General features: G+C 40.2%; 2 protein-coding genes, 1 long non-coding RNA gene and 1 other non-coding gene across 8 annotated transcripts in view; 1 reads left to right on the top strand and 3 right to left on the bottom strand.

Annotated features, from left to right (window-relative positions):
- The window catches only part of LOC120106311, a 10,086-nt gene extending 3,070 nt beyond the window's left edge, over window positions 1-7,016 (bottom strand). The window contains exon 1 of one of the 2 annotated variants that reach the window (XR_005508494.1): window positions 7,001-7,016. This is a non-coding gene — a long non-coding RNA (uncharacterized LOC120106311). The remainder of the gene's footprint in view (window positions 1-7,000) is intronic. The other variant, XR_005508493.1, reaches the window with a different exon arrangement.
- On the bottom strand, window positions 3,154-3,259 carry LOC120106318. Its single transcript, XR_005508499.1, has one exon. It is a non-coding gene; the product is annotated as a small nucleolar RNA R71 (small nucleolar RNA).
- A 3,107-nt stretch (window positions 7,017-10,123) lies between the features above and the next one.
- LOC113461105 lies at window positions 10,124-15,385 on the top strand. The gene is made up of 5 exons (XM_039119303.1): window positions 10,124-10,971; window positions 13,975-14,054; window positions 14,197-14,461; window positions 14,551-14,833; window positions 15,006-15,385. The coding sequence occupies exons 1-4, from the start codon at window positions 10,245-10,247 to the stop codon at window positions 14,817-14,819; spliced, it is 1,341 nt and encodes a 446-aa protein (XP_038975231.1). The 5' UTR covers window positions 10,124-10,244; the 3' UTR covers window positions 14,820-14,833; window positions 15,006-15,385.
- Window positions 15,386-18,384: 2,999 nt separating this feature from the next.
- LOC103700493 (E3 ubiquitin-protein ligase RHA2A-like) lies at window positions 18,385-22,776 on the bottom strand. Of its 4 annotated transcripts, none has more exons than XM_039119300.1 (5): window positions 22,059-22,775; window positions 21,894-21,985; window positions 21,749-21,807; window positions 20,545-20,595; window positions 18,385-18,864 (listed from the first exon to the last, which is right to left on the bottom strand). In XM_039119300.1, exons 1-5 carry the CDS (start codon window positions 22,401-22,403, stop codon window positions 18,788-18,790), a joined length of 624 nt encoding a protein of 207 aa, XP_038975228.1. In that variant the 5' UTR covers window positions 22,404-22,775; the 3' UTR covers window positions 18,385-18,787. The 4 variants fall into 4 exon arrangements, with proteins under 4 accessions (XP_038975228.1, XP_038975227.1, XP_038975229.1 ...); XM_039119301.1 differs by lacking the exon at window positions 18,385-18,864 and adding an exon at window positions 19,642-19,886; XM_039119299.1 differs by having other exon boundaries at window positions 21,749-21,985.
- Window positions 22,777-26,603: the final 3,827 nt, after the last annotated feature.

The following is a 26,603-nucleotide window of genomic DNA, read 5'->3' as shown; positions in this document are numbered from 1 at the left end:
CAGTGTCCCATGAAAATACTGTTCATATGAACAGTGTTACAAAAAAAAATAAAATAAACAAAACATAAGCACTGTTCATCTTCTTCCCCGCAGTGCATCACGGCCGAGATTCGCTCCTCCCTCTCGTTCCAGCCACGAGTTCCATGCGGTGCAACCACGGATCTGCGTTCTCCACTCTTCCGGATCTCCAGCTCCTCTCAACGTCCCCATCATCCCGCGATCACCGCCCAGCCACGATCGCTCCTCCTCCGCCGCAGCCCGCGCCTCCTTCCTTCCGCACCACGTCCAGCCGTGCAACCATTCCGGATTCAAGACCCCCACCTCCGCATCTTCTTCTGCCCGTTGATCACGATCTCCAGCGCATCCAGATCAGCTCCCTCCCAGCTTCTTCCACTCCTCCCAACGGTTCACAGCAGCATTTCTTCCCCTGTTTCAGCAGCCGGTAATCCAGCTCCTTCCATCGCGCCTCATTGCAGCACCCTCTTCCGGAAACTCCCACACCCGGATGGCAAGCGTGATCCAAGCCGTCTGTGATCAAGACGATGCAGCCAGCGACCGGATCTCCCGCCTCCTCCTCCGCCCGTGACGCATCCGGAGCCAATCACCCGCTTCCGCGATTCAAAGCTCAATTTCCTGCAAGCATCCGAGCATCCGAGATAGTCTCTGCATCCTCCCAGCTTCTTCCAATCCATTTGCAGCCGCAACCATTCCGGGATACGATCACAGTTCCTTCTATTTCCAGGGAACCCAGCACCCAACGCAGTTGCCCGTGATTTCCCTTCGCATCCCGAATAGCCAGCCATCCGCCAGGAAGCGCATCATAGCCAATCCCCCGCCTCCGCCTCATCCGTTTCTCGCCATCCAGGAGGGATCCTCTTCCGTGATCAGCGCCCAGCGATTCCACGGTCGTTTCGATCCTCAGTCGGCTGCAAGGGGTGGGGAAGTCCTATATAAAGAGCTCGGTTCGAAAGAAAACGGGGGGGCACGGTTCCAAGAAAAAAACAGAGCTTGCTCTGTTTTGAAGAGAAAAAGAAAACCAAAAAAAAAGAATAAAAAATAGAGAGGGTTTGAGGCGGATGGCAAAGGAGTTCTTCAGCCAACCAATGGAGATGACAAGCACCATGAGCAGCTGAGCCTCGGTTTAGGGGTTTGATGAAGCTATAGAGGAGTATTTGTTTCATTTTTATTGATTTGAGTTTGTATTGTAAGATGGTTGCATGATGAAGAATTTATTAATTGATCTTACGATTTATCCAATTTATGTGAATCATCTATCTTGCATAAAATATTTTACATAGATTGATCTATTTCATCGAATCCAACACCTGTAGTTTGGAGGAGATATTCATGTGACATCGATTTCATGTTTAATGACTTAATGATCAGATGCATCATGCTAGGTTAGACAGGTCATGCTTATCGTTAGAGTAGATGGTTTGTGCTAGACTTAGATGATTCATGCTGGAAATTAGTTATGATTTTCTTTTGTGATTGCTTTGGCTTGTAGTCGGAAGCAATCAAGTCTTACATACAACTCAATCATTGAAAGCGTCACGGATATAAATCTATCGGTGGAATCTAGCCCTAAACACCTCTCTCCATAGACAATTCATACTACTACACCCATATTAATTCTTAGTTTTTATCATTTACTCTAGCTTATCCCCTTTGAAGTAATTATTTAATTAGAAAAAATAACTTGTCTCCAATCCCTGTGGACCAACACCCGTAATCACTATCCTACAGGATACGTGCTATTGCGTGGTTTAATTTCAAAATTGAAAGAACCGATAAATTTTTGGCGCCGTTGCCGGGGATTGCTTGCATAGTTATTTTTCCTATCCTAAAAAAAAATTAATTAATTAAAAAAACTTTCAAAAAAAATATATATATAAAAAAATTATTCTCTATTATTGTTACTTTTCTTATCTCCTTTTTCTCTTCTACTAATTTTTTTTTTTTAATTTTTCTTTTGGTCTTATTTGATCAGGAATCGAAGAGGAGATCTGGGCTATCAGAAAGGAATGCTTTGGAGGTTTGCTAAAAAAAAAATTTAAAATTGCTGGAGAAATTTTCTTTGGTAACCTCTAAACCTTTCTTATTTAAATTAATTATTAGCTTGAAATTTTGTGGTGATTGTTTGATTTCAATTTCAGCAAGAGTGTGAATGCATGCTTGATACACATACACAAATCAATTTGCACATAGTAAGGGCAATCACCCCAACAAGATAAGAGCCGGATTTCATCACCGGACTCTTGCCCAACTTAGGTGAACTCAATCTCACATAGTGTCATCTTTAATTAAAATCAATTAGACGTTGGCCCCTAGGGACATTCGAGCTCAATAGGACGAAGATCACCGAAAGTTGCACCAATTTCGCTCTGTGGCTTAGTTGATGTCTAGGCAAGCTTTGTCCCTATAAGGGAGACAGTTCATCTGTTCGAGGCAAGTGGGTTTTAAGTGGGACCTTTGCGAACGCATCGTGACCCCTCCACTTACCTGGGAGCTTACCTGGTCAACTCGGTTCATTAGACCGGATTGGAGGCTTAGGTGCCCTCTTCAAACCAGTTAGGAGCTGTCTAGTGATTTTAGGTCAAAGACTAGGATTGATATGCTTTTCTCTTTTATTGCATGCTTGATTGATCGAGTACTAGTGTATGCACGGTAGTCGTTCTAGAGTACAAAATCTATTACCTTTCGACCCTGAAATAGAACGAACCCTTAGGAACATTCGAGCTAAGATCAAAACATTAGGATCATCCCCACCTCTTAAGATGGCTGAAGAACAACCCAAACTCCTGAGGGAGTACTTTACTCCCACTATTTACACTTCCCCATCTTGCATTCGATTACCTGAAGTAGCAGCTGTACAATATGAAATAAAGTCTAGTGTGATCCAAATGCTTCCATCTTTTTATGGGCTCACCAATGAAGATCCATATAAACACCTAGATGAATTTCTTGAAATTTGCACCACTGTCAAGATTCAGAATTTCACTGATGATGCTCTGAAACTTAGATTATTCCCCTTCTCCCTTAAAGATAGAGCCAAACAATGGCTGAATTCTTTAGAAGCTAACTCAATTCGTTCTTGGGATCAAATGCAACAAGAATTCCTTAAAAAATACTTTCCCATAGGAAGAACGAACCAGTTTAGACGGGCCATTACAAGCTTCTCCCAAACTGAGGGAGAAGAATTTCATGAAACTTGGAAGAGATTTAGGGACCTAATCCGTAAATGCCCTCATCATCAAATACCTAAGTGGCAACTAGTGCAATGTTTTTATGACGGATTGACAGAACGAAACCGTCAGATGATTGATGCCGCATGTGGGGGGACATTCATGCTTCAAAATGAGCATGAAGCATGGAAATTATTTGAAAATCTAAATGAAAACTCCCTCCACCATGCTTCATGTTCTCGTCAAGCACCCCCGAGTTCTCAAAGAAAAGGGACCATTTGTGAAATAAGTCATTCTATGGACCTGTCTAGCAAGGTAGATGCATTGTCCCATAAGATTGACCAACTGATGATAAGTGGGCATTACATGAACTCTTCCCAAGCACAAGTGTGTACTATTTGTTCTAGCCCATCCCACCCTATTCATGAGTGCCCTTCAGCGCCCCAATTCCCCGAACTCGTGCAAGAACACATCAATGCTGCTCAAACACTGCCTAGACCGGGTAATGACCCATTTTCTAATACATATAACCCGGGATGGCGAAATCATCCAAACTTTTCTTGGAAGCAGCAAGCTTCGAATACTGCCCAACCTTATTCCCAAAACTTTCCAAACCCTCAGAATTTTCAAACCCCACAAAATATTCATCCCTACCATCCCTCGACTCAATTTCAACACACTCCTCCTCCACCCCAAAGAAACACAGCCTTTGAGGAGAAAGTGTTGAACGCCCTTCAAGGTTTGGAAACCATTACACAATTGGTGCACTCTCACACGCAATCAATCGCCAAGCTAGAATCCCAGATGGGGCAACTAGCTAATGCACTGAACAAGCGAGAGGAAGGAAAGCTTCCAAGCCAACCACTAAGTAATCCTAAGGGACAATACATGGCTCAAGAAAATCAATTAAATACAATTCATCATGAACAAGCCAATGCTTTGACTACTCTAAGGAGTGGACGTATAATAGACAATAAGATTGGGGAGGATAACAATAAGGAAGGTGAAGAAGAGGATAGAAATGTGTCAAATGAAAATCTAAAATCTTCTTCTTCTTCTTCAGCTAGTCCATCTTCTGCCAAAACTCACATCCCAAAGGCCCCATTTCCTGAAGCTCTTACTTCACCCTCACCATTTGGCAAAAAGGAAACTTCATTAGAAGAGATGATAGAGGTCTTCAAACAAGTTAAAATCAACCTCCCACTCCTTGATGCCATCAGACAAGTTTCCTCCTATGCCAAATTTCTCAAAGACCTTTGTACACAAAAGCGAAAATCTAGGACACATGTGCCTAAGAAGGTCTTCTTAACTGAGCAAGTGAGTTCTATTCTCCAACACAACACCCCTCCAAAATTCAAAGATCCTGGTGCTCCCACGATCTCCTGTGTCTTAGGAAATAATTTCATTGATCGAGCACTCTTAGATCTAGGGGCAAGTGTCAACCTTTTACCTTATTCAGTTTATGAGAAATTTGGGTTAGGTGAGTTAAAACCAACCTCGGTATCCCTTCAATTTGGCTGATCGATCTGTAAAAACACCACATGGGATAATTGAAGATGTTCTTGTCAAGGTAGACAAATTCTATTTTTCAGTAGATTTCATTGTCCTTGATATGGAACATGAACCTAATCCTAGGAAACAAATCCCCGTTATCCTTGGGCGGCCCTTTTTAGCAACAGCCAATGCGTGCATCAATTGTAGAACAGGGGTAATGAACATATCATTTGGGAATATGAAGGTAAAATTAAATGTATTCAATGCGGCCGACCAACCCGCAAGGGAAATTGAGTATTTTATGATAGACAAAATAGATGACCTCATAGAAAGAGATGCAAAAACTATCTCACTATGTCTGGCTGAAGACAATAAACTTAGCGCTTGTTGGGAGGCAACCCAATTCTCTTAGATTATTTCTTAACATTGAGGACAATGTTAGGTTTAGGTTTGGGGGTATTCATCTTGATTTTCATTCAAAAATAAAAATAAAATAAAAAATAAAAATAATAATAATAAATAATAAAAAAAATCATTTTTTTAAAAAAATAATAAAAATATTTTTTTAAAAAAAATATGTTTATTTTCATTTTTTATAAAATAATAAAAAAAGTTATTAAAAAAAGTTTTTGTTAAAAAAAGACCTAATTTATATACATTTATGCGAGAATGATAAACACACAAGGTATATAAAATCTAAAAAGCCCAATGACTAGTGGGAAGTAATACAAATTTAAGTTCTTTTTATTAAGTCTCTCTTAGGGAGTTGTAAGCTAATTAACACTTTGGAATTTCACTACACACTGGCTGACTCTTCTAAGGTCTAGGCTCGACATTATGTTGAGAGTATGGTAGCAACCTTGGACCCTGATGAATCATACTTCTCTAATCCAAAAAAAAAAAAACAATAAAAATGGATTTAGTCAGGAACATCGAAAAGGGCTACCTATTGTCAAAGGTCAAGTGGGCTTGTGAAGAGAACTCCGAGCATAAGTCCGTAGGGGAGTCTTGATGCCCGACACCTTATGCTAACTAGTGTGAGAGTTGTCGACTGATTGCTCGTTACACGGAGAAATCACCACAAGAGTAAAAGTGCACAATTTATATATCTTTCTTTTAAAAAAAAAGAAAAAAACGAAGAAAAAAAAATGTTGTATTGACCGAAAAAACAATAGTGTGAAAGCCGTCGTTGTAAAAATTCGAGTAAACTGGAATATTACAGATAAAGCCCGTGAGGTACTAAAGTAAATATCCACAACTCTCGAAATCCTGCAGATAAGATGATTTTGAATCAGTGAGCAGGTCCTTTCGACCAATCCTTGGAAACTACTAGTCTTTGCAATATTTTGTTGATCCGAACCCTTAGCTTGTGTACGGTCCAGATTTCACCGAGCACTCCAGTATAAATAAGTCTTACAACTCCCTAAATGGAAACTTAATGACTTCAACTTGAATTGCATCTTGACCTAGGATTTGGGCTGATTTAGTAAATAAAACCGTGTGTGCTTTGAAATTTTCATCATTTATGTATCTTAAATTAGATTTTAATTAAAAAAAGAGAGTTTTTGAAATTCTTTACTAGTATGCATTTGGAATTTGATTTTCACTTCATAGATCAATCGATCTAAATATATATATAATAAAAAATAAAAATAAAATAAAAATAACCATAAAAAAAATAAATAATAATAATAATAATAATAATAAAATTTTAGAAGTTTGTGGGTATCTTCACTGGAAACCCTCACGAGACTATAACTCGTCCACTAGGGTAACCTAGGGTTTTAAAGCCTTGTTGCATATGGTAAATGCAATCGCGATGCCTGCGAAAGTGAGTTAGAGCTTTTCTTTATTTTCATTTTGCTCGAGGACTAGCAAAACATAGGTTTGGGGGTGTGATAAGTGCTTAATAATTTATAATTTAGTTATCTTTCCATAGCACTTATCAATGTTTTTAAACTGATAAATACATATTTTACCATGAAATTGAATAAACATTGAATTAAATTTAAATTATGGTAAGAGGTAAATAATTCTTTTCTTAAATCAGATTCTGAACTTGTCTCTCTCTTGATTGCAATCTTTAATGAAAACTACAGAAAAATATATAAGGAGATTGTGTTGACCCGACTAAGGTTATAACTAAATGGACTTTGGTCCTGATTTGATTGAAAGTTATAATTGTATAGGAAAATATTTGATTAACCCTTTTATTAAGTCACGGTCTGATCTGGTTGAGTCCAATCTGAAGCGGTTTAGTAAGAATTAAATGACATTGGGCTCGAGAACAAGTTCAAGCCAAATCAACGATCATGACCCACCTCAAACCCAAAGTAATTCCCAACCAATTCCTTACCTGCCTTCATATAAAATTTATAAATTTAAAACAAAAAAAAAAGAAATTAATGAATATAATAAAATAAATAAAATATGAATAGTGCATCACGGATTCACTGTTCATATGAACAGTGTCCCATGAAAATACTGTTCATATGAACAGTGTTACAAAAAAAAAAAAAAATAAACAAAACATAAGCACTGTTCATCTTCTTCCCCGCAGTGCATCACGGCCGAGATTCGCTCCTCCCTCCCGTTCCAGCCACGAGTTCCATGCGGTGCAACCACGGATCCGCGTTCTCCACTCTTCCGGATCTCCAGCTCCTCTCAACGTCCCCATCATCCCGCGATCACCGCCCAGCCACGATCGCTCCTCCTCCGCCGCAGCCCGCGCCTCCTTCCTTCCGCACCACGTCCAGCCGTGCAACCATTCCGGATTCAAGACCCCCACCTCCGCATCTTCTTCTGCCCGTTGATCACGATCTCCAGCGCATCCAGATCAGCTCCCTCCCGGCTTCTTCCACTCCTCCCAACGGTTCACAGCAGCATTTCTTCCCCTGTTTCAGCAGCCGGTAATCCAGCTCCTTCCATCGCGCCTCATTGCAGCACCCTCTTCCGGAAACTCCCACACCCGGATGGCAAGCGTGATCCAAGCCGTCTGTGATCAAGACGATGCAGCCAGCGACCGGATCTCCCGCCTCCTCCTCCGCCCGTGACGCATCCGGAGCCAATCACCCGCTTCCGCGATTCAAAGCTCAATTTCCTGCAAGCATCCGAGCATCCGAGATAGTCTCTGCATCCTCCCAGCTTCTTCCAATCCATTTGCAGCCGCAACCATTCCGGGATACGATCACAGTTCCTTCTATTTCCAGGGAACCCAGCACCCAACGCAGTTGCCCGTGATTTCCCTTCGCATCCCGAATAGCCAGCCATCCGCCAGGAAGCGCATCATAGCCAATCCCCCGCCTCCGCCTCGTCCGTTTCTCGCCATCCAGGAGGGATCCTCTTCCGTGATCAGCGCCCAGCGATTCCACGGCCGTTTCGATCCTCAGTCGGCTGCAAGGGGTGGAGAAGTCCTATATAAAGAGCTCGGTTCGAAAGAAAACGGGGGGGCACGGTTCCAAGAAAAAAACAGAGCTTGCTCTGTTTTGAAGAGAAAAAGAAAACCAAAAAAAAAAGAATAAAAAATAGAGAGCGTTTGAGGCGGATGGCAAAGGAGTTCTTCAGCCAACCAATGGAGATGACAAGCACCATGAGCAGCTGAGCCTCGGTTTAGGGGTTTGATGAAGCTATAGAGGAGTATTCGTTTCATTTTTATTGATTTGAGTTTGTATTGTAAGATGGTTGCATGATGAAGAATTTATCAATTGATCTTACGATTTATCCAATTTATGTGAATCATCTATCTTGCATAAAATATTTTACATAGATATCTATTTCATCGAATCCAACACCTGTGGTTTGGAGGAGATATTCATGTGACATCGATTTCATGTTTAATGACTTAATGATCAGATGCATCATGCTAGGTTAGACAGGTCATGCTTATCGTTAGAGTAGATGGTTTGTGCTAGACTTAGATGATTCATGCTGGGAATTAGTTATGATTTTCTTTTGTGATTGCTTTGGCTTGTAGTCGGAAGCAATCAAAGTCTTACATACAACTCAAACATTGAAAGCGTCACGGATATAAATCTATCGGCGGAATCTAGCCCTAAACACCTCTCTCCATAGACAATTCATACTACTACACCCATATTAATTCTTAGTTTTTATCATTTACTCTAGCTTATCCCCTTTGAAGTAATTATTTAATTAGGAAAAATAACTTGTCTCCAATTCCTGTGGACCGACACCCGTAATCACTATCCTACAGGATACGTGCTATTGCGTGGTTTAATTTCAAAATTGAAAGAACCGATCAGCCGCAGGGGTGCAAGCCAAACAAGTCAATTGGGTGCTTAAGGCCCGACCCAAAGCTCTATGAGTCACTAACTCTTAAGAGTTAAGAGTTAAGTCTTTTCGGTCACCCCCATCGTTGATCCTTCTTTCCTCCCTTCCTTGCCGAACCTGCCAGCTATTTTCTTCATCGAAGCCGGAGCCCCAGGTGACGCTCCCTTTCCCCCTTGCTTTATTTGTCTCTCACCTCCCCTTGCCTCTAGTCTTCTGCACCTACCCCTTTTCTCCCTCCTCTGTTTTGTTCTCTCTCTGCCATCTTGCACTGTCTTTTTCTTCTGGATGGAGGCATCGTGTACCATGGTTCTTGGTCCTCCTCCGCCCACACATCCTTCTCCTTGCTCTCCTCTCCCTCCCCCTCTCTCTATGCCCACTCTTTTTATTTCACTATAGCCTTTTTTCTCTCAACCCATAGTTCTTTAGATACTTGATTAATGCATTGCTAGGTTACGTCTTGGTTGACTTTCAAAAAAGTTTTTTCTTCGTTAAATTAGCTCATATTGGTTAGATTTGTTTCCTCAAGACCATTGCTTTATGTGATTACATGCATTTTCTAGTTCCTATTTAGCTAATTTACCAAGAATCCACTTTACAAAAGAAATCTAACTAATGGATTATTTTTCTCAAGTGTATTATTTTTTTCCTGGACAGTGCCATTTTAATTTTAGTTGAACAAGCTTTTAAGGGATTGAGTGATACTAGGATGATACTAAAATCAATTGATTTGATAAATTTGTTACACTCGGATAGTCCTTTCATGAACTAGACCTAAACAAATAGATTTGTCCTAGATTCGATTTTTTGGAGTTGGAACCGAGTTATATATGGACCCGATCCAATCCGACCTGATTGATCCGTTGGGTCAAAATTGTAACCATGGATTTGACCCAATCTGATCCAATTTTCTATTGGATTGGATCTGGGTGCAAATTTAGGATTCAAATAAGAAACCGGAATTACTCATGATCCGGTATAATCCAAACCATTTGCACCCCTAAAATACGCATACTTGACGATTTTCTAGAACCTAGATTTTCTCTGGAAGACCACTTTTGTTGATGAGTTAGAGGATTTGTCTCTAAGAATATCCACCAGAACCTGTTTTTTAATATCTGATAAAACCAGTCCCTCCCCAGCCATACAATGACTGTCTCCAATCTGTAACCGTGTTTCACCGCGTGTTGTAACCAACTCCAATTTAATAAACAAACAAATCCCCCTGGCACTTCCTCCGATCCGCTTCCAACCCACGGTCTTCCCCTTCCTTCTTCGATGGATCTTGCCGGCGGCGAGTACATGCCTTCCAATGCGACTCCCACCACCAAGGAGGCGCGTCTCCGTCGCGCCCACTTCCCCGGCGCCGTCAAGCAGCGCGCCTACCGCTTCGACGGCCTCGGCAACTACACCACCAAACAATGGGACCTCACACAAGCCAACGGCAGCGGCAACGGCGAAGAGTTCTACTGGTACCACGTCGAGCTACCCAAGGGGAACCAGAATCTAGCCGGCTTCGCTCAATACCTCATCGACGTCCTCTGCCCGCCGTTAAAGCTCCACGACATCCTCGCTTTAGTTAGCAATGGCCCCTTCGTCGGCCACGTCGACGGCGCGTTGGTTTTCCGGGTGAACTCCCCGGGCCCGGCGGCGAGCAATTTCACTCTCCGGCTTGCGGCGAGGGTGACGGAGAACTCGGTCGTCACGGTGTCGCTCGGGAGGGTGCCGAGGCTCGGGTTCTCGCCGACGGGGCAGTCGCTGCTTTCGGAGATTCCGAGCGTCGGGGGCGATGGGGAGAAGGCGGCGAATGGGAGTTTTGTGATTCCGGAGCATGTGCTGGAGTTCTTGTTGACGATGAATCACTCGGAGGAGGCCGACAACCCGGTGCCGAAGACGGTGTCGAATTTGGTCGTCCATATTATTGATACACATGTGGATCATATGCAGGATATAGTGACAAAGATGGAGATGGAATTGGACTCTGTGGAGCTCGAATTGGATAAAGGTAATTCATGTTCCTGACAAATCTTGCTCATGTAATATTTCTCTCTCTTTTTTTGTTGGATTAGTGCTTACTAATTACTGCTTAATCAGATTCTAAGTTTACAAATTGCTATTTAACTGGATGCAACTGTTCTTGATGTATTCTGAGAAACTGATGATTCTTGTGACATAAGTTACACGATTAGGAAAACTTGGTTGGATAAGAAATAAAAATTTGTTAATAATTTGGGGAGGATTGGGGGAAGTTGGACCTGGAGAAAAGGTATTCTTAGGTTGAGGATGAAATTAATGAGGATTTGAGAGGGTAGATCAACTAAGTTGTGTGTATTGGAAAAGAAGGAAGACGTATTAAAATTGCATTGGTGGTGTTGGCGAAAATAGACGTGTATTTTAAGGAGATGAGAATTTAGAGAGTTCTAAGAGTGGACCAAGTCCATCAGAAAGGATGCCCCCTCATGATGGAAGACTTATTTCAGATCTGAGAATAAAAAAGTGATAAGTATGCATATCACCACATGTTGGGTCTAGTGTAAGTTTAAATATTTGTTGAAGAAAAGATTTATTCCATCTAGAAAAAAGAGAGAAAATATCTACTCAGATTTCCTCAGAGACACATCTTCCTCTGGATGTTTTGATAATAGGAAACACCTTTTTATTTTCTTTCATTGCTGGTTGGTTCATGTGGATGGACTATTTCAAGATGTATATTTAAGGTATTACTTAGGAGTATGAAGTTTACACTATGGATATATTATTGGGTTGCAGGTTATTTTCTTGAAGTATGGATGTTTTGCAGTATATTACGTGGTGTATTTATTGAAAGGAAGCCCTATATTGCTTGAGTTTGGCATGGAGAGCATTTAAATTAGATATTTCGTGTTGCCTCTTAAGACAAGATCCAGTGTAGGGATAGAAGGACGAGCTTATTACATTACAAGTTAGTTTCTACAAGCCTGTTGAATGGGAAAACACATGTGAGCAGGATGCCAATGATATCATCGTGAACCACAAAGTTATACGCAAGCGATTCATAAATCTGAACTAGTGCTATAAGTACACTTACTGTTGGCTTCACTAGAATATGTATAAAATAAATTGTCAAGTTTATACCAAAATAATTAGGGTTTGTTTCAACAAGATGCTTAGTTCGGATTGTTCTAGATTAATAAAATTTGTTTATGGATTCAAAAAAAAGTCAAGGGGAAGGAAGAGAATTTGGGGACAGTGATTTTTATAGTGGAGGCATATGGTAGCTTTGTCGAAGCAGTTATCTCTATAGTGGAGTTATATGATACTAGATTTTGTTTATCATAGACTTTAAAGTGAACGAACTAAACATTTTCATGGAACAAAATACATTCACCCTGACCTACTTTCTTGCACCAATTAGGAAATTCTGGCTTCAATTTTTCGATAATTCTTTTTAGGTTCCAAACAAGGTTTGAAGTTTCGGCTGAAACAATCCTTTTTACCCAACACCAATTTGAAACGGACCAAAATTTTCAGTTTCAGTCAGTTTCAACCAAAATTGACTGAAACTTTTTTTTTTTTTTCGTTTGACAAGTTTATATGTTCAATAAATTCTAACATTTTCTGGAATTTGTTAGTATTATTGAATGTCACATTTATCTATGGATCTAATAGTATATTTTATGTTATTTTTGGCTAAGTTTTGTAATTATTGTGCACAAGTTGTTAATTTAATGTGTATCTTTACTACTTAATAAAGTGTCATGTGTTACTTTGTTTCTTTTTCTTATTCAAATGAAATTTTTCTCTTCTTTAGAATAAAATGATATAACCACTAAAGTAGTGAAAGAGAATATGTTCTTATTTTGATGGTGTCTTCTCTAGCTTTATGGAATCAAATGCACTTAAATGGTTTTATTCTTACTTAGTTTGTGTTATTAAATGAAATATGCTTTGGGAAAAGTTAATCATAATAGAGAAAATATGAAAAAGTATATAAAAAAGAGGAAAATGAAGGAAATTACAAGAATTAGTGAAAAGTATAAGATATTATAAATGTTAGAGAAAGTACAAATATGTCTAACATGTTAAGCTTTGAAACAGTTAGTAACTTTAGTTTTCAACCTGAAACTACCTAAAGTCACAAATAATAACCCTAAAGAACTCAAAATATAATCAGTAATCTAGAATAAAATTTTGCTATTTTTCTTTTTTTAGAGCAAAATTTGCCGAAATCATTGAAACAGCTGAATCGAAACTCTACTTAGAGGATAGAAACTGAACTTTTAAAACATTAGTTCCAATAGTTGAGCTCATCCATCAAGCTATTGCAACTCTTCACAATCTTCATCCATTGAAAGTGAAGGCAATTTGGTGATACTATATCCTGTTTCCCATCTTTAAATGTCTGTTTGAGTTGGTAACTGAAAGGGATTGCTTTCAGTGATGGAATCTGCAGGTATATTTTTTGAGCTTAGCATATTACTTTATGATTACATTTTTTTAATACATAATTGACTTTCTGAAAGCAGAACATTCCTTGGAAAAGATGCTTCTATCTGAAATTTATTTTCCTCCACCAAAAGGGTTTTATGTTTGTTTGTTTTCAACAAATTTGTTTACAGACCAATAATTTGGTCATCCATCAAGCTGGGACAACTTTATACAATTTCATACCATTGAAACAAGACCATATATCTTCTGTGTCTCATAAACAAATCATCAGTTTGTATAACCCACATGAGTATGTATATCAGCAGTTATGTACTGCATACTCGTTGAAAAGTTTTTTATGATATTACACGAGTGTTTGGAAACTTCCATTAATCTCAGAGAGAAATAACAATTGACATTTGTAGTCAATCAGCCTTATATTTTGTCGAACTGGCCATTTATAAATTTCTGTAGCTTTAAAAGCTACAGCACAAGCTCATAGTAGGATGTGTAAAATAATTTACTAGAGTAGTCATATTCTTAAATGCTTCCATTGTTTATGGAAAATAAATAAATAAATAATGAGATTATTTCACTGCAGGTGGCTCCTCATTAAAGAAACAAATGTTGGATGACAGAAGATTCCCCAAAATGCATCTGAATTTGCAGCACCTTCTACAGGTTATTCTTTTCTTTCTCACGAGCATAATTTGAATAGGAAATATTATTTGCTAACTCTAAATCCTAGTCGTCCAAGTTGGCTGGTCATTCAATGCTGTCTCAATTTTGAGCTCTTCTGGTTGTGTTTATGAACGCCCTGCAGGTAGTTTCTCATGGCGAGCAGGTCTTTCCACGTGTAAAAGAGAAGTGTGCAACCAAAAGTTGGTTTGCAAGTGAAGACATTGTTGCTCTTGAAGAACTAATTGGTCGTCTTAGGAGGCTAAAAGAGAATTTGGGATTTATAACGAATCGGGTGACAGCAGTTCAGGCTGGTCTTGATAGCTGGCAATCAGAACAGATAAACCGGAAGCTCTACTACCTTTCTTTCCTCTCGATGATTTTCCTTCCATTATCTATTGTTACTGGAAGTAAGTTTTCTTGCCCTACAAATCAGAGTCTAAGTTTAAATTACCGGTTTCTTTCGATAGTAGCTGATATTTTCATTTTTCTTCTGCAGTATTTGGGATGAATGTCGGAGGTGTTCCATGGACAAATCAGAGGGACCCTGAATTGAAAGATGGATTCATTAATGTTATGATAGTCTGTGCAGTGATACTGTTTCTTTTGTTATTTTGTTTCATCTTTCCATCTCTCTACACACGTATATCTGCTTGGAGAAGAAAGTATGCACTGAAAAAGAGCTGGTCTCTTAATAGAAAATCTTTCTTCAGAAGAACGCTTCCTAATGGTGGACTTTGGAGAGGAGAAGGTTACACACGCATCTGAGTAGTTACCTCCAGGTATTGTATATCTACTCTGCTTATTGCTGCTATTGTATTGTTTTTGTAGGGCTTCTACTCTACATGTTAGATAGAGAAGATGTCCTTGTTCTCAGATATACTTTCCTTTCTTGACATTGGCACATCTAAACCGTTCTTTCATGTGCATGACTGGTTCTTCATATGTTTTCAGGAAGTCTTGTTCTCCTGCCCCTTGAAAGAAAAGTTTGTCTTAACACCATCATGGAGGAGTAAAATTTCAGAGCATGGAACACCAAGGAAAGATTTCTTCCTTCTATTCAGATGCGAAAACGAGATCAGTGGGACCTCTGCATCAGAAGCTTGAAGTGTGCTCTGAAGATTGAAAAGTAGTTTGATATTTAATTTACAGTGTACAAAGAAAGTTAAAATCATCATCTATTGAAACTTCTGAATTTTTTTATTCATTTATTGTTTTGAAAGTGTAGAGCTGTTGCAGCTGTGTTTGTAACTATGGGTTCCTAACTTCTAAACTATGGGCCCAACTATAAGCATTCCTTTCCTTATTAAATTCATAGTGTGTATGTTCAAAAATTCAGTTTTTTATGGATGAAGAGCACATTAATTAGCATGCAAAATGATAATTTTGATTTTTAAAGTCCATTTATGGTGCTTTTCATTAAGATACTAGTCCAAGATACAAGATTGGATGAGCTTGGCCACCTCAACGAGGTCCATCCTAAGGATTAGTTTATATTCGTTGCATGCAACGGTTTTGGTTTCAACAAATTCAGTTATATATGCATTTTGAATCTTTTCATACTAAACTTTATTCTTACATCTTACATTTTGGCAAGTTCAGGAATCCTAGTACTCTTCACCAAATGATAAGGTCATGTTCTGCTCTCATGGCGGTCAATATCCTACTGGGTCTGAGAAGAAATTACCCAGGCAACTCATGAACAAAACCTACACGCATAGCTGATCTCATAAAGCTCTAGCCAAACTTTGACTGGCTCAACTGAGTTCATTTTCAGCACTATTTTCAGGAAGAGAGAAGAAATGAAACACTCTGCAGTAGCACCTTCGGTTCACGAATGCACAGTGATCAAAATGATCATAGCGACTTTGGTCGGTGCAACTTTTGCCTACAAGGGGTAGTGTTTTAGTTCTGCATCAAAAGGAATCACTTCTAAATTTTGTTTGAAGAGCAAAGTATGTTCCAACTATTGACTAAGAAAGATAATAATTCTAGGTCATTGGTTAATCTTCTATCCATTCCATTGTCAATAAGCCGTTTTATAGAATCAAAGATATCGCATTTTATTCTGCCAAAAAGCGAAAACATCATATTTTATGTGAGGATCTGTGCGGGCGTGTGTTTAGTCCCACATCGGTGATTCGCTGGACAGATCTTGGGTACTTATACGAGATCAAGGAACCCAAATAATACCTTCCAGCTAGCCATTTTGGGTGAGATCCTGAGTTGTTACAAATGGTATCAGAGCAGACCCAGCCCATAACCTATGTGGACTAGGAGGACACTATAGCACGGATCCATTGGGGTTGACCACGAGCCGATCGTGGTGTTTGTAATTAGATTTTGAATGAATTTGAATCCTTAAGCTGACGGGGACGTTAAGGTTTGAACGGAAGAGTATGTGAGGACCTGTGTGGGCGTGTGTTTAGTCCCACATCGGTTATTCACTAGGTAGATCTTGGGTACTTATATAGAATCAAGGAACTCAAATAATACCTTTCGGATAGCCATTTTGGATAAGATCCTGAGTTGTTACATTTTACGAGAAACATTTTGGTCCAAATAATATTTCTACCATTTAATTCAAACTCCAAATAAGTTCTCAAATTGTCATCTGTCTCCGTATCATACAAATAGAATTATGCATCTGCGTGGAACCTTGCAGCATGCGATTTATCTCATGCTTGCATTGCTTCAGGAAAATTGTTTAGGTCACCATTTGCAGTATCATCTTTTCACCAATTGAAAGACTGATTGGATAAAGTTAGGGTTCATCAAGGCAATTACTAATTTTAGTTTCACTACTTTCACTCGATTAAAAGAAGTATGCTGCAATTGTTATTCATTAAAAGACTGACAGTTACCACCTCTGATTTTATTTTACAGCTTTTTTCTCTTTTCGGAGCGATCATGCCTTCGGTTTTTTATCCAGAGAGCCAAGAACAACTCTTCTTTTCCCCTTCCCTTGGGCCAACTCTACCCAGGCATTTCTCACAAGCATCGCTCGTGTCCCACCCTTGTTGCTCTTGCTCATTAATCAAGTGATCTCAAGATGGCTGTAGCCAAACTCCTGCAATGTGCCGGTTTGAACTTTCATGAGAACCCGGTTGGGACATGCACACATTTGATTGTTATATAGGCTCGCCTCATTATACTACAAGAATAATGGTCATTAGCGACGCTTTTTTTGGCCTTTAACGACGCTTTTAAGCGTCGCTAAAAACCATCCCGACGCTTTCGTAAGCGTCGGCAAAGCGTCGCCTATGCTACAGTGGAGAAATTTTTTTCCGACGCATTGAAAAGCGTCGAGGTTTTCCCGACGCTTTGTAGCGTCGGCAATTGCAAACTTAGCGACGCTTTAAAGCGTCGCTAGCTGTAATGTAACGACGCTTTAAAGCGTCGGTAGCTAACGACGCTTTAAGCGTCGCTAATTGATTTCCGGTAGACATTTTAGCGACGCTTTAAAGCGTCGCTAATTGGTCGACATTTTAGCGACGCTTTAAAGACCGGACAACCAACTAAGATAACATTGTTATACGAGCCCCCTATGCACCGTTCCCAGTGGAGGACCGTCGCTAATTGATTTCTGGTCGAAATTTTAACGACGCTTTAAAGCGTCGTTAGAATATTTATTTTTTTTAAAAAATAAAAGGCTTTTAATATTAATTCTTGCCTAGAAATCAAACTACCACGAGTCCCTGAAGAATCCCACACCACCTCCACGTCCACCAGTGGCTACGCTATGGCCAGCTGCTCATGCTCCACCGCAACCCAGCCTCAGCCCCCATCCCCACCTCAATCAAGGCGTCCATCACCATCCCGATCCCCATCAGCCACTCCAACAGAAATACCGATCAGGAGGATTCGAGCTCCACCACCATCGCCCTCACCGTCGCTGTCACAGAAATCATCTCAGAAGCAGCCAGCAGAACAAACATAGCTGCAGCAACCATCACCATCTTCTAGAAGATCTTCAGAGCCATCTCCAACTCCAACAAGGTCAAGATCTCCCTCACCACCCCAAGAAACCTCCGAGCCACAACAAGAAGCAACAACTCAGGAGCCCAAATTGGTCCAAAAGCTGAATCTTGGGAAGTTGCAGCAGCTGGGGAAGCGAGGGCACAACAAGAATCATAACCTTAGCAGGTGAGAACAAAGGGGCTACCATGTTAATAAGACATGAGACCGCAAACATGCAAGGCATCCTCCACACTCGCAGAGGCCGCAGGCTTAACAACAACAAAGCCGAGGCAAGCAGCGGTAATAAAGAGATCCAGAAACAGTTGTTGAATCATACAGGTAATAAAAATCCAGCAATCACTGCAAGCATCAATAGCAATGTGCAGAGCATCAACAACTCATTGCTACATGAGAGTTCTATCATACATTACTTTATAGTGCATTAGTACAAATGTCCTGTGTCAGATGATAATTGCAAAATTAGATGCTAATTATAAAGCTAAAAAGATGGTTTAGGTAGACCTAAGGATCAATTACTTTTTGAGAACTATAGTAGGACCGTCAGCACCACATCAGGACCACCAGAAGAACCAACAGAACCATGAACTTCTCTTGTTTGTAGTATATAAATATCTTTGGTCAGATGATGACTATAAACATTAGGAGTACAACATGTCCACAGCTATGGCCAGATCAAGAAGGGAGGATAAAATAACCAGCACTAAGAGAAAGCAAGATGGCTGAAGAAAATTCTATTTTCTGTAAATGGATTGAAGTCAAAATCCAGGTCTCTCTTTCAATACTAACTCTGTCCCAGTTTCATCGGCAAGTATCCTTCCTCCAAGTCTTAAACCTGAAACACAACAACACATTCAAACTTTCTTAACTCAACCCAAGCAATGTTAAGTATGCAATACATTCGTCTGAAAGGATTTTCTTTTTAAACACTAATTTCTGTCCATGGGACTGAGCCAGATCAATGAAGTTTTTTTCGACAAAAACTTGATGCAAACAACAGTAATGCATGACATGCTCTCCCATGCACCACATGCCAAAGCCATAACAAATTCTTTGAAAGAAAAGAGAATTTAGAAGAAGTATTAATAACTGTAGAATCCCCAAATGTTAAAAATGCAAGAGTAACTAATGTATAAATCATAAAATATTAAAAACAGTGGATGAATCACAAACCCATACTTAAGAACTGCATTAAATTCCTCATATGGGAATTTATTCTTACAACATAGAAAAGGGAAAGTTATCCCTCCAGTTACTTTTTTTATTCTTAACCACTCTCTAAACACAACAAAAAGAATGAGAGGATAAATTCAACCTTGTAATAGAAATCCAAATCATCATCCTATGCAGCATTAAATATACTTTATTTCTTGTATTTATCCCTCTAACCCAATGCCAAAAAAATTCTGTCCTATTAAATAAGTCGCATCATTTCAACAATATCTGGATGAGTTCTTCTTATCCCCTTAAAATTTATTCTGCAGCCAAATACTGATGCTCAGTAGCCTTAGAGGTGGGAAAGTCAGGCTTACGGTGCCTTGTGCTTTCCTGTAAGTGTACTGTCAGAGGCTGCATAAGAATTAACCAGTCCAAGCATGGAACAATTTCCAAATTACCAAAAACAAGCATCTCAATTATTTGTACCAGGTCAAGTGTAAATACCGGACATTTATATTGGATAGAATGCAGTAAGGGATTTACACATGAACTAAACAGAATGGTACCAAAGTTGGACCCATTTCACAACCATCTGAATCATACTTGCAGCCATCTTAGCCTCTTGCTGTGCTGATGAGATCTTGGGAATATTTGTGGATGATGAGGAATGAAACTTGGGCATAAATCCCACTCTTCAAGCTAACATTAAATTCAGTAAGTATGGGTAAAAATAAAGATATACTTAAGAACTGCATTAAATTCATATGGATCAAAACATTTTCTCTAGCAGAAGTTTCCAAGTTTATCTATTTGAGTTGTTCTAGAACATCACAATATCTAGGCATTCAATTGTTTTTTGTTGACATAGCCATCTCTACAGAAGAAGTAACTATCAAATAACAGCAGAAATTTTAATTAGAATACGAACATGTGAGAGTGTGATCAGCCTTGAAAGTAAAAGACATACAATTTTTTACAGAAGCTAATGCCCCATTGCCTGATCATATGCATTTGTTAATATGTAATTCAATTTAGATTATTTGCAACAGAGGACTAAAAGATTATAAGACAGTTCAAAAGGAAATAAGGAATTAAAGAAAAATCATGTAGGTCTCATCCAAATTTGTTTATCCTTGATTACAAAAAGTAACTGAAGAATCCCGGTGGGGAAAGGAAATATAATTAGAAAGGTGAAGGAAAGAAGAACAAGATTTCCAGGTCTGCATCAATATTTCTGTGTATTATGGCATGCCTTCAAGAGTACGTTAACAGCATAATCATCCCATATCTCTCACTGCAAACTAAAACTATCTGAGAAAGAAGAAGCCATTATTATTAATGGAGAAAGAAACGATACCTGTGGCGAAGATAATAGGATAATGTTCTTGAAATTCTCTAATGTCTTCTGCTGAAAAAGGATAAACAAAATGTATCAGCATATTTTAATTTGGGAGCAATAATGTGATCGGTAATAGATCCATAGTACTAATCCCTATTTAAGGTAATCGTTGGAATATAATTAAGCCTTCAAAATTCATGGCTTCCTTATGGTATCCATACCATAAATCCTAAATTCTGTAACGATAACATGGTCAAGACATTTTTTTGGTAGGCTGGAAGCTCATCTTGCCTCATGCCTTGAGGCAAAGTTCTTTGAAAATGCCTTGAGGCTCATGGGGGAGGCTACATATAATGTGACACCTAGATCCAATGGAAGTCTCAATGATGGCCGACTTATCCTTCAAAATGATGGAAAAGTACTTTGAAAGTGCCATCAGTGCCAGCTAAACCAGGTATTTTATCTTAGAATATGCCCTTCACCACAAAGTGCAAAAGGTGAAAGCAAAAGATTTCCATCAATAAAAAAAGTATAGCCTATGACAATGATATGTTTTTGATATTTTGTTCTTGTAATTGTGCTGCTTTCTTTTGAGTAGGAAATCATTTTACTAAATGAAAATGGTGAACACAGAGAAAAATATCCATCGTTGGAGCTATGAGAGTGTGAAATGCAGCCTATGAGAATAGTCATTGCCACACCGATGTTTAGAAGTGTAGAACTCTAAGAATATCTGATTGGTGGTAATAAGCAATCAAAAGTTCGGCACAAGCATTAGCAGCAAACCTTGTAAAATTATCATTTAAACATGGAACCACTGACATAACATAAATTGTGTCTGTCTACTCACTGAATGTGTAACGACATTCTCTGAGCATCAATAGTTTAGGAGCTGGCAGACCAGCTGATTAAATCAGGTCTGATTGGAACCACCAGGACATTGTTTGGCAAGGTTGGTTCTTCTAGTAATCCATATGAACAGATCAAACCAGCAAGATCCAAGCAGATAGGCCAGGTTGCATATCAGTGGCATGTTTGATTTATTAAAAGACTGTGCTGAAAGCATCAGCCAAGGTTCAAGCGAATGACATTAATTTGGCATAGAATCACTCAATCACCAAACAATAAATCTAATTGCAACCACTAGGGCATTTAAATGTAGTAAAACTTTAATATTAAAGCACCATCAGCTAACAAAAACTATAGCAGCATTGTTTAATACCATCACATCTGGCTTCATTGTCATGCTTCTGACGATCCCTTCTGCCTCTTCCAACAACCCTGCTCGAATCAACAAATCAACCATGCAACCATAATGCTTCATCTCAGGCTGAACCCCATAAACTTTTGACATATTCACAAAGTACCTGCACCCTTCATCCACCAACCCAATGGGCTTTGCACTCTTCTCCAGTTGCATCACTTTAAAGAGGTGCAGTGCCTTCATGAACCTGTTACTCTGCATAGCCCGAAATCATGCAGCTCCAAGAAACCACACCTCTTTCTGCCATTAGATCAAATAACTCCCTCACCAAATCCAGCCGCCGAAGCCGGTCGCCGTCGGCGAGCTCGCAGAGGCACACCACGCAGCCCGGCTCATCTCGTTCCCCCTCCGCGGCCGCCGACGGCAAGGCCTCGTAGGCGAAGGGGCGTCCGGAGGAGGCCACGACGACGAGTCCGGCGAGGCCGGACCCGGCAGCGGAGAAGAGGGGATCGTCGGCCGCGGCGGAGGAGGGGTGGAGGCGTTGGAGGCCGAGGGAGTGGAGGAGGCAGAGGAGGAGGGAGCGGAGGTAGGAGACCCACCCGGCGGCCGCCACGACGAGAAGGATCGGGATGGAGTCGCTGGAGGCGTCGTGGAGTCGGTTCGGGAGCCCCATTTCTTTCCCCCTTCTCCATTCCTTCTTTTAATTTAATTCCTTTCTTAATTTAATAATTATTACAGAGTGAAGAATCGGGAGAAAGAAAGAGGGAGAAGAGGCAGTGGGCGTCTGGGGCGGCGGCGGGGGAGAGGGAGAGGGCTTTGAAGGGGGCATTGAGGAGGAGGAGGAAGGGGATTTGGGCTTATCTGCGGCGGAGGAGGCGGGAGATATCCACAGAGAGGAGGCCAACGGAGAGGGGGAGGAGGGGAAGGAGATGCGGCGGAGGAACGCGATTTGGGGTCGCTCGAAGGAGGGGAATGGCTGAGATCGGCGGAGGGAGGGGGGAGTCGGTCGGCGTGAGCTATAAGGGATTTAAGGCTGCGGAGGGAGAGGGTCGATCGGGTTTTGTGGTGGGAGATATGAAGTTCGACGACGCTTATAAGCGTCGTCGCATTTCTCCCTTATGCCGACGCTTATTAGCGTCGGTGAATCGACGCTCTCTCAAAGCGTCGGCATTTACTGTTGCAAGAAAAAAAATTGCCGACGCTTTTATCTAACGTCGGCAATTTAGAGTCGGCAAACATCTCTTTTGTTGTAGTTGAGCTTTGACATACCTTATCGTCTTCGAATGCCATGAAGCACAAGTTGGCGGTCTCTTCGTTCTCTTCCTCGGAGGAGGATGTGTCACTATCATCCCACGTTGCTTTCAACGCCTTCTTCTTTTTCTTTCCAAAGTGCTTCTTCTGTTGAGGGCATTCGGAACGGATGTGTCCCGGTCTCTTGCAATCATAACATATGATTGGGTCTCTTTTTTTTTCTTTTTCCTTTTCCCAATCATTTCTCCCTCCAAACTTCTTTCTTGGGAAGGGTTTCTTTCTTCTCATGAATTTCTTAAACTTCCTTACTATTAAACCCAAGTCCTCATTCTTCGCTTTCTTCTTCACTCTCACTACTTTCTTCTTCACACACACTCGAAGTAGCCTTGAGTGCGATTGTCTTCTTCTTTGGCAAATCTTCTTCATGTTGCTTCATTGTGAGCTCATGCGTCATCAATGAGCCCAATAGTTGTTCAAGTCCCAATGTGTTGAGGTCTTTAGCTTCTACAATTGCCGTGACCTTCGCTTCCCATGCTTTTGGCAAGGATCTGAGAATTTTACTCACAAGTTCTGAGTTAGTGTAAGATTTACCCAAATTCTTTAGACCATTTATTATATCAGTGAAACGTGTGAACATACATGAAATGGTTTCGTTGGGTTCCATCTTAAATAATTCATATTTGTGAACCAGAATGTTCATTTTAGATTCTTTGACTTGATTGGTACCCTCATGGGTAACTTCAAGCCTATCCCATATTTTCTTGGCGGAACTATAGGTGGAGACTCTATTGAACTCATTTGCATCTAGAGCACAAAATAATGAGTTCATAGCTCTAGCATTGAGTTGAACCATCCTACCATCATTCTCATCCCAATCCTCTTCAGGTTTGGGAACTTGAATGCCATTAACTATGTGATATGGTTCGTGTGGTCCTTTGATTATGACCCTCCACAAGGCATAATCTTGTGCTTGAATAAAAACTCTCATTCTAGTCTTCCAATAGGTGTAATTTGTCCCATTGAAGAGTGGAGGTCTATTGGTTGCCTGCTCCTCAGCAGGAACATTGTTGAAGGGTGTTGCCATCTAGATCTTTGGCTAAGACGGTTAGGTCTTCAAGAAATACACAGAGCACCCGCTCTGATACCACTTGTTGCCCAGAGATGGTCACCCAAGAGGGGGGTGAATTGGGTGTTTTAAAACTTTTTGTCTAATTAAAAATAAAACACACAAATGTATGAACTAGAGTAAAGATAGAGATATGAGAACAGTCAATCGCAAACACAAGGTTTTATAGTGGTTCGGAGCTTCCACTGCTCCTACATCCACTCCCCAAAGCACCTTTGGGAATTTCCACTATAATCCAAGATTACAGTCCGATAGTTTTGCGAGTGCACTACCCAACTCGTTGTTTTACTCCGGGCTAACAACGAACCCTACAATCCCCCAATTTCACCTAGGCTTGGGATGCCTTTCCCTTGTTCCAAGTCCCTTGACTGGAACAAGCACAATAATGAAAAGTTTTACAAGGATTTAAAAGCTCTTAATGAAGCGAATATAGAAATGAGAAATATTAAAACTCGGAAGAACCCTTTTGGCCGTTGGAAGCTTGGGGAATGATGGTTCTTCCGATGTGGATCGCGTTGGCTTGAATGTGAGCTTTGAATGCCAAGTGGGAGTGAGTGGTTGAGCACGAAATCAGTTGGGAAAACTTGAATGCACTTGATTTCTCCTCTTGAAAGCTCTAACTCCCTTGAACCTCTTTTTCTTTCTTCTCTCTTGAATGATCTTGTGTTGGGTTGGTGAGAAAATCTAGGAAGGCACTCAAGAGCTCCCTTTTATAGACCAAAAAGCAAATATAGCCGTTAGACACAAAGATATGGAAGTTTGAAATTCAAACAAACCTGAAAAAGTGTGTCAGTCGCGTCCCAGGCGCTCCGAAGACGTCTCCGCTTCAACGCGAGACGTCTCGGCTGTATAAACTTTCTTTTGACGTTGTTTGGGGTCGACTCTGCGCTTTACGGGGACGACTCCGCAGAAGGACTCTTTAACTTCTTGTTTTTCTATTTTTCTGAGAGAGTCGGCTCGGCACTTTACGGGGACGTCTCGGGATGTTTACGCTTTTTGCATGGGGACGACTCCGCTGCCTCGGGGACGACTCCGCTGTTTTATCTCTGAAAAATATGTCCTCTGGAATTCTCTGAGAGAGCGACTCCGCTCTTTCAGGGAACGTCTCGGCAGTTCTTTCAACGAAAAACACACCCTCTGGAATCCCCTGAGAGAGTCGACTCCGCACTCTCTGGGGACGACTCGAGAAGTCTGCTTTTTACTTGCGGGGACGACTCCGCTTCCTGTGGAGACGACTCGCGCGCATCCCTTGAAATCGGCCTTTCTGCCGCCTCTGAGAGAGTCGACTCCGCAGTGTCGGGAGTCGACTCCGACCCTGCGAGACGCCTCGCCAGGTGCCGGGGACGTCTCCAGACGTGCCAATTCTTCCTGTTTGTGCCAGAGACGTCTCTGAGACGACCCGGAGACGTCTCGGCTGTCCCTGATCTGTTTTCTTCAACTCAAAAATTCTTCAATAAATTCTTGAAAAATATGAGAACTTGCCTAGATATTTCTTAACAATATTCTTAGTTAATCACCTGAAATCCTCAAGTAAATTGTTAAGATAAATGGAATTAAACTCTAGTATTTTGTATTCATCAAAATCCATTAGGGGGTCAACAATCTCCCCCTTTTTGATGATGACAAAACACTGAGTATATGCAAAATTCGAAATTTAAACATATACACAGTGTTTGATCAGATGTACAAGTATTGTGTTTTGGTTAGAGCTAGATACAGTGTGCATAATTCAAAATAGTCAATTTTCAGTTTTTTCCTTATGCATAAGTATTGGTCTTAGTAGCTCTTGAGCAATTTTGGTATATCAACTGAATTTGAATCAAGTTAAAATGTAAATTAATGAAGTATTGATGCTAAAGACAATTGAAGGCTAAGTACTTTTTGACTCCCCCTTTCTTTTCCAGAAGGGCAATTATCTTACAGCCAATATTCTTCAATTTTGTCTTTTCTAATTCAACTTTTAAGTATGAGTGTAAATTTTGCATTCCATATTTAGGTTCTACTCCATATACTTCATATACTCCATATATAGGTTCTATATTATATCTACTCCCCCTTTTTGTCATCAACAATGAAGGGGACAAATTATTCTTAGGTACTTAAAACACAATTTCTAGTGGAATTCAGCATGTTACCATGATTCACTTAAGGATATTCAAGTTATGCTCCCGCTGTCCAAGTTATGTCTATTAATGAATGCAGTATTCATTTCACTCCCCCTTTGTTTTGGAATTCATTTCAGACCTTTTTTTTGTTTAAAATAGTTATTACAAGATGTGCTCTCCCTGTTTTATATGCATTGATAAGTTGTGTCAAGTTTGAACACTTAAGGTATGTTATGAGATTTTTGTGGCACATCACAGAATCACATACACAAAGTTTCAAAGGAATTGTATGACATTCATATATCATTGCAATCATTTGAAGTCATTACAAAGTTAAGAGAGGAAATCATTACAAGTATTGATTCCTAATACAAAAGAAGTTTCAAAATGA

Source organism: Phoenix dactylifera, unplaced genomic scaffold (genome assembly GCF_009389715.1).
Source record: "Phoenix dactylifera cultivar Barhee BC4 unplaced genomic scaffold, palm_55x_up_171113_PBpolish2nd_filt_p 000524F, whole genome shotgun sequence".
NCBI lineage: Eukaryota > Viridiplantae > Streptophyta > Magnoliopsida > Arecales > Arecaceae > Phoenix > Phoenix dactylifera.
This window is presented reverse-complemented; position numbering and strand designations above follow the sequence as displayed.

Coding starts and splice junctions, on each gene's coding strand:
- LOC113461105 (XM_039119303.1), top strand. CDS start 10,245: ATGGATCTTGCCGGCGGCGAGTACATGCCTTCCAATGCGACTCCCACC. Junction 10,972..13,974: donor GGAGCTCGAATTGGATAAAG/GTAATTCATGTT, acceptor ATTTCACTGCAG/GTGGCTCCTCATTAAAGAAA. Junction 14,462..14,550: donor ATTATCTATTGTTACTGGAA/GTAAGTTTTCTT, acceptor TTTCTTCTGCAG/TATTTGGGATGAATGTCGGA.
- LOC103700493 (XM_039119298.1), bottom strand. CDS start 22,403: ATGGGGCTCCCGAACCGACTCCACGACGCCTCCAGCGACTCCATCCCG. Junction 21,986..22,058: donor GGCTTCGGCGGCTGGATTTG/GTGAGGGAGTTA, acceptor CGGGCTATGCAG/AGTAACAGGTTCATGAAGGC. Junction 20,596..21,748: donor CAATGAAGCCAGATGTGATG/GTATTAAACAAT, acceptor ATCCTTTTTCAG/CAGAAGACATTAGAGAATTT.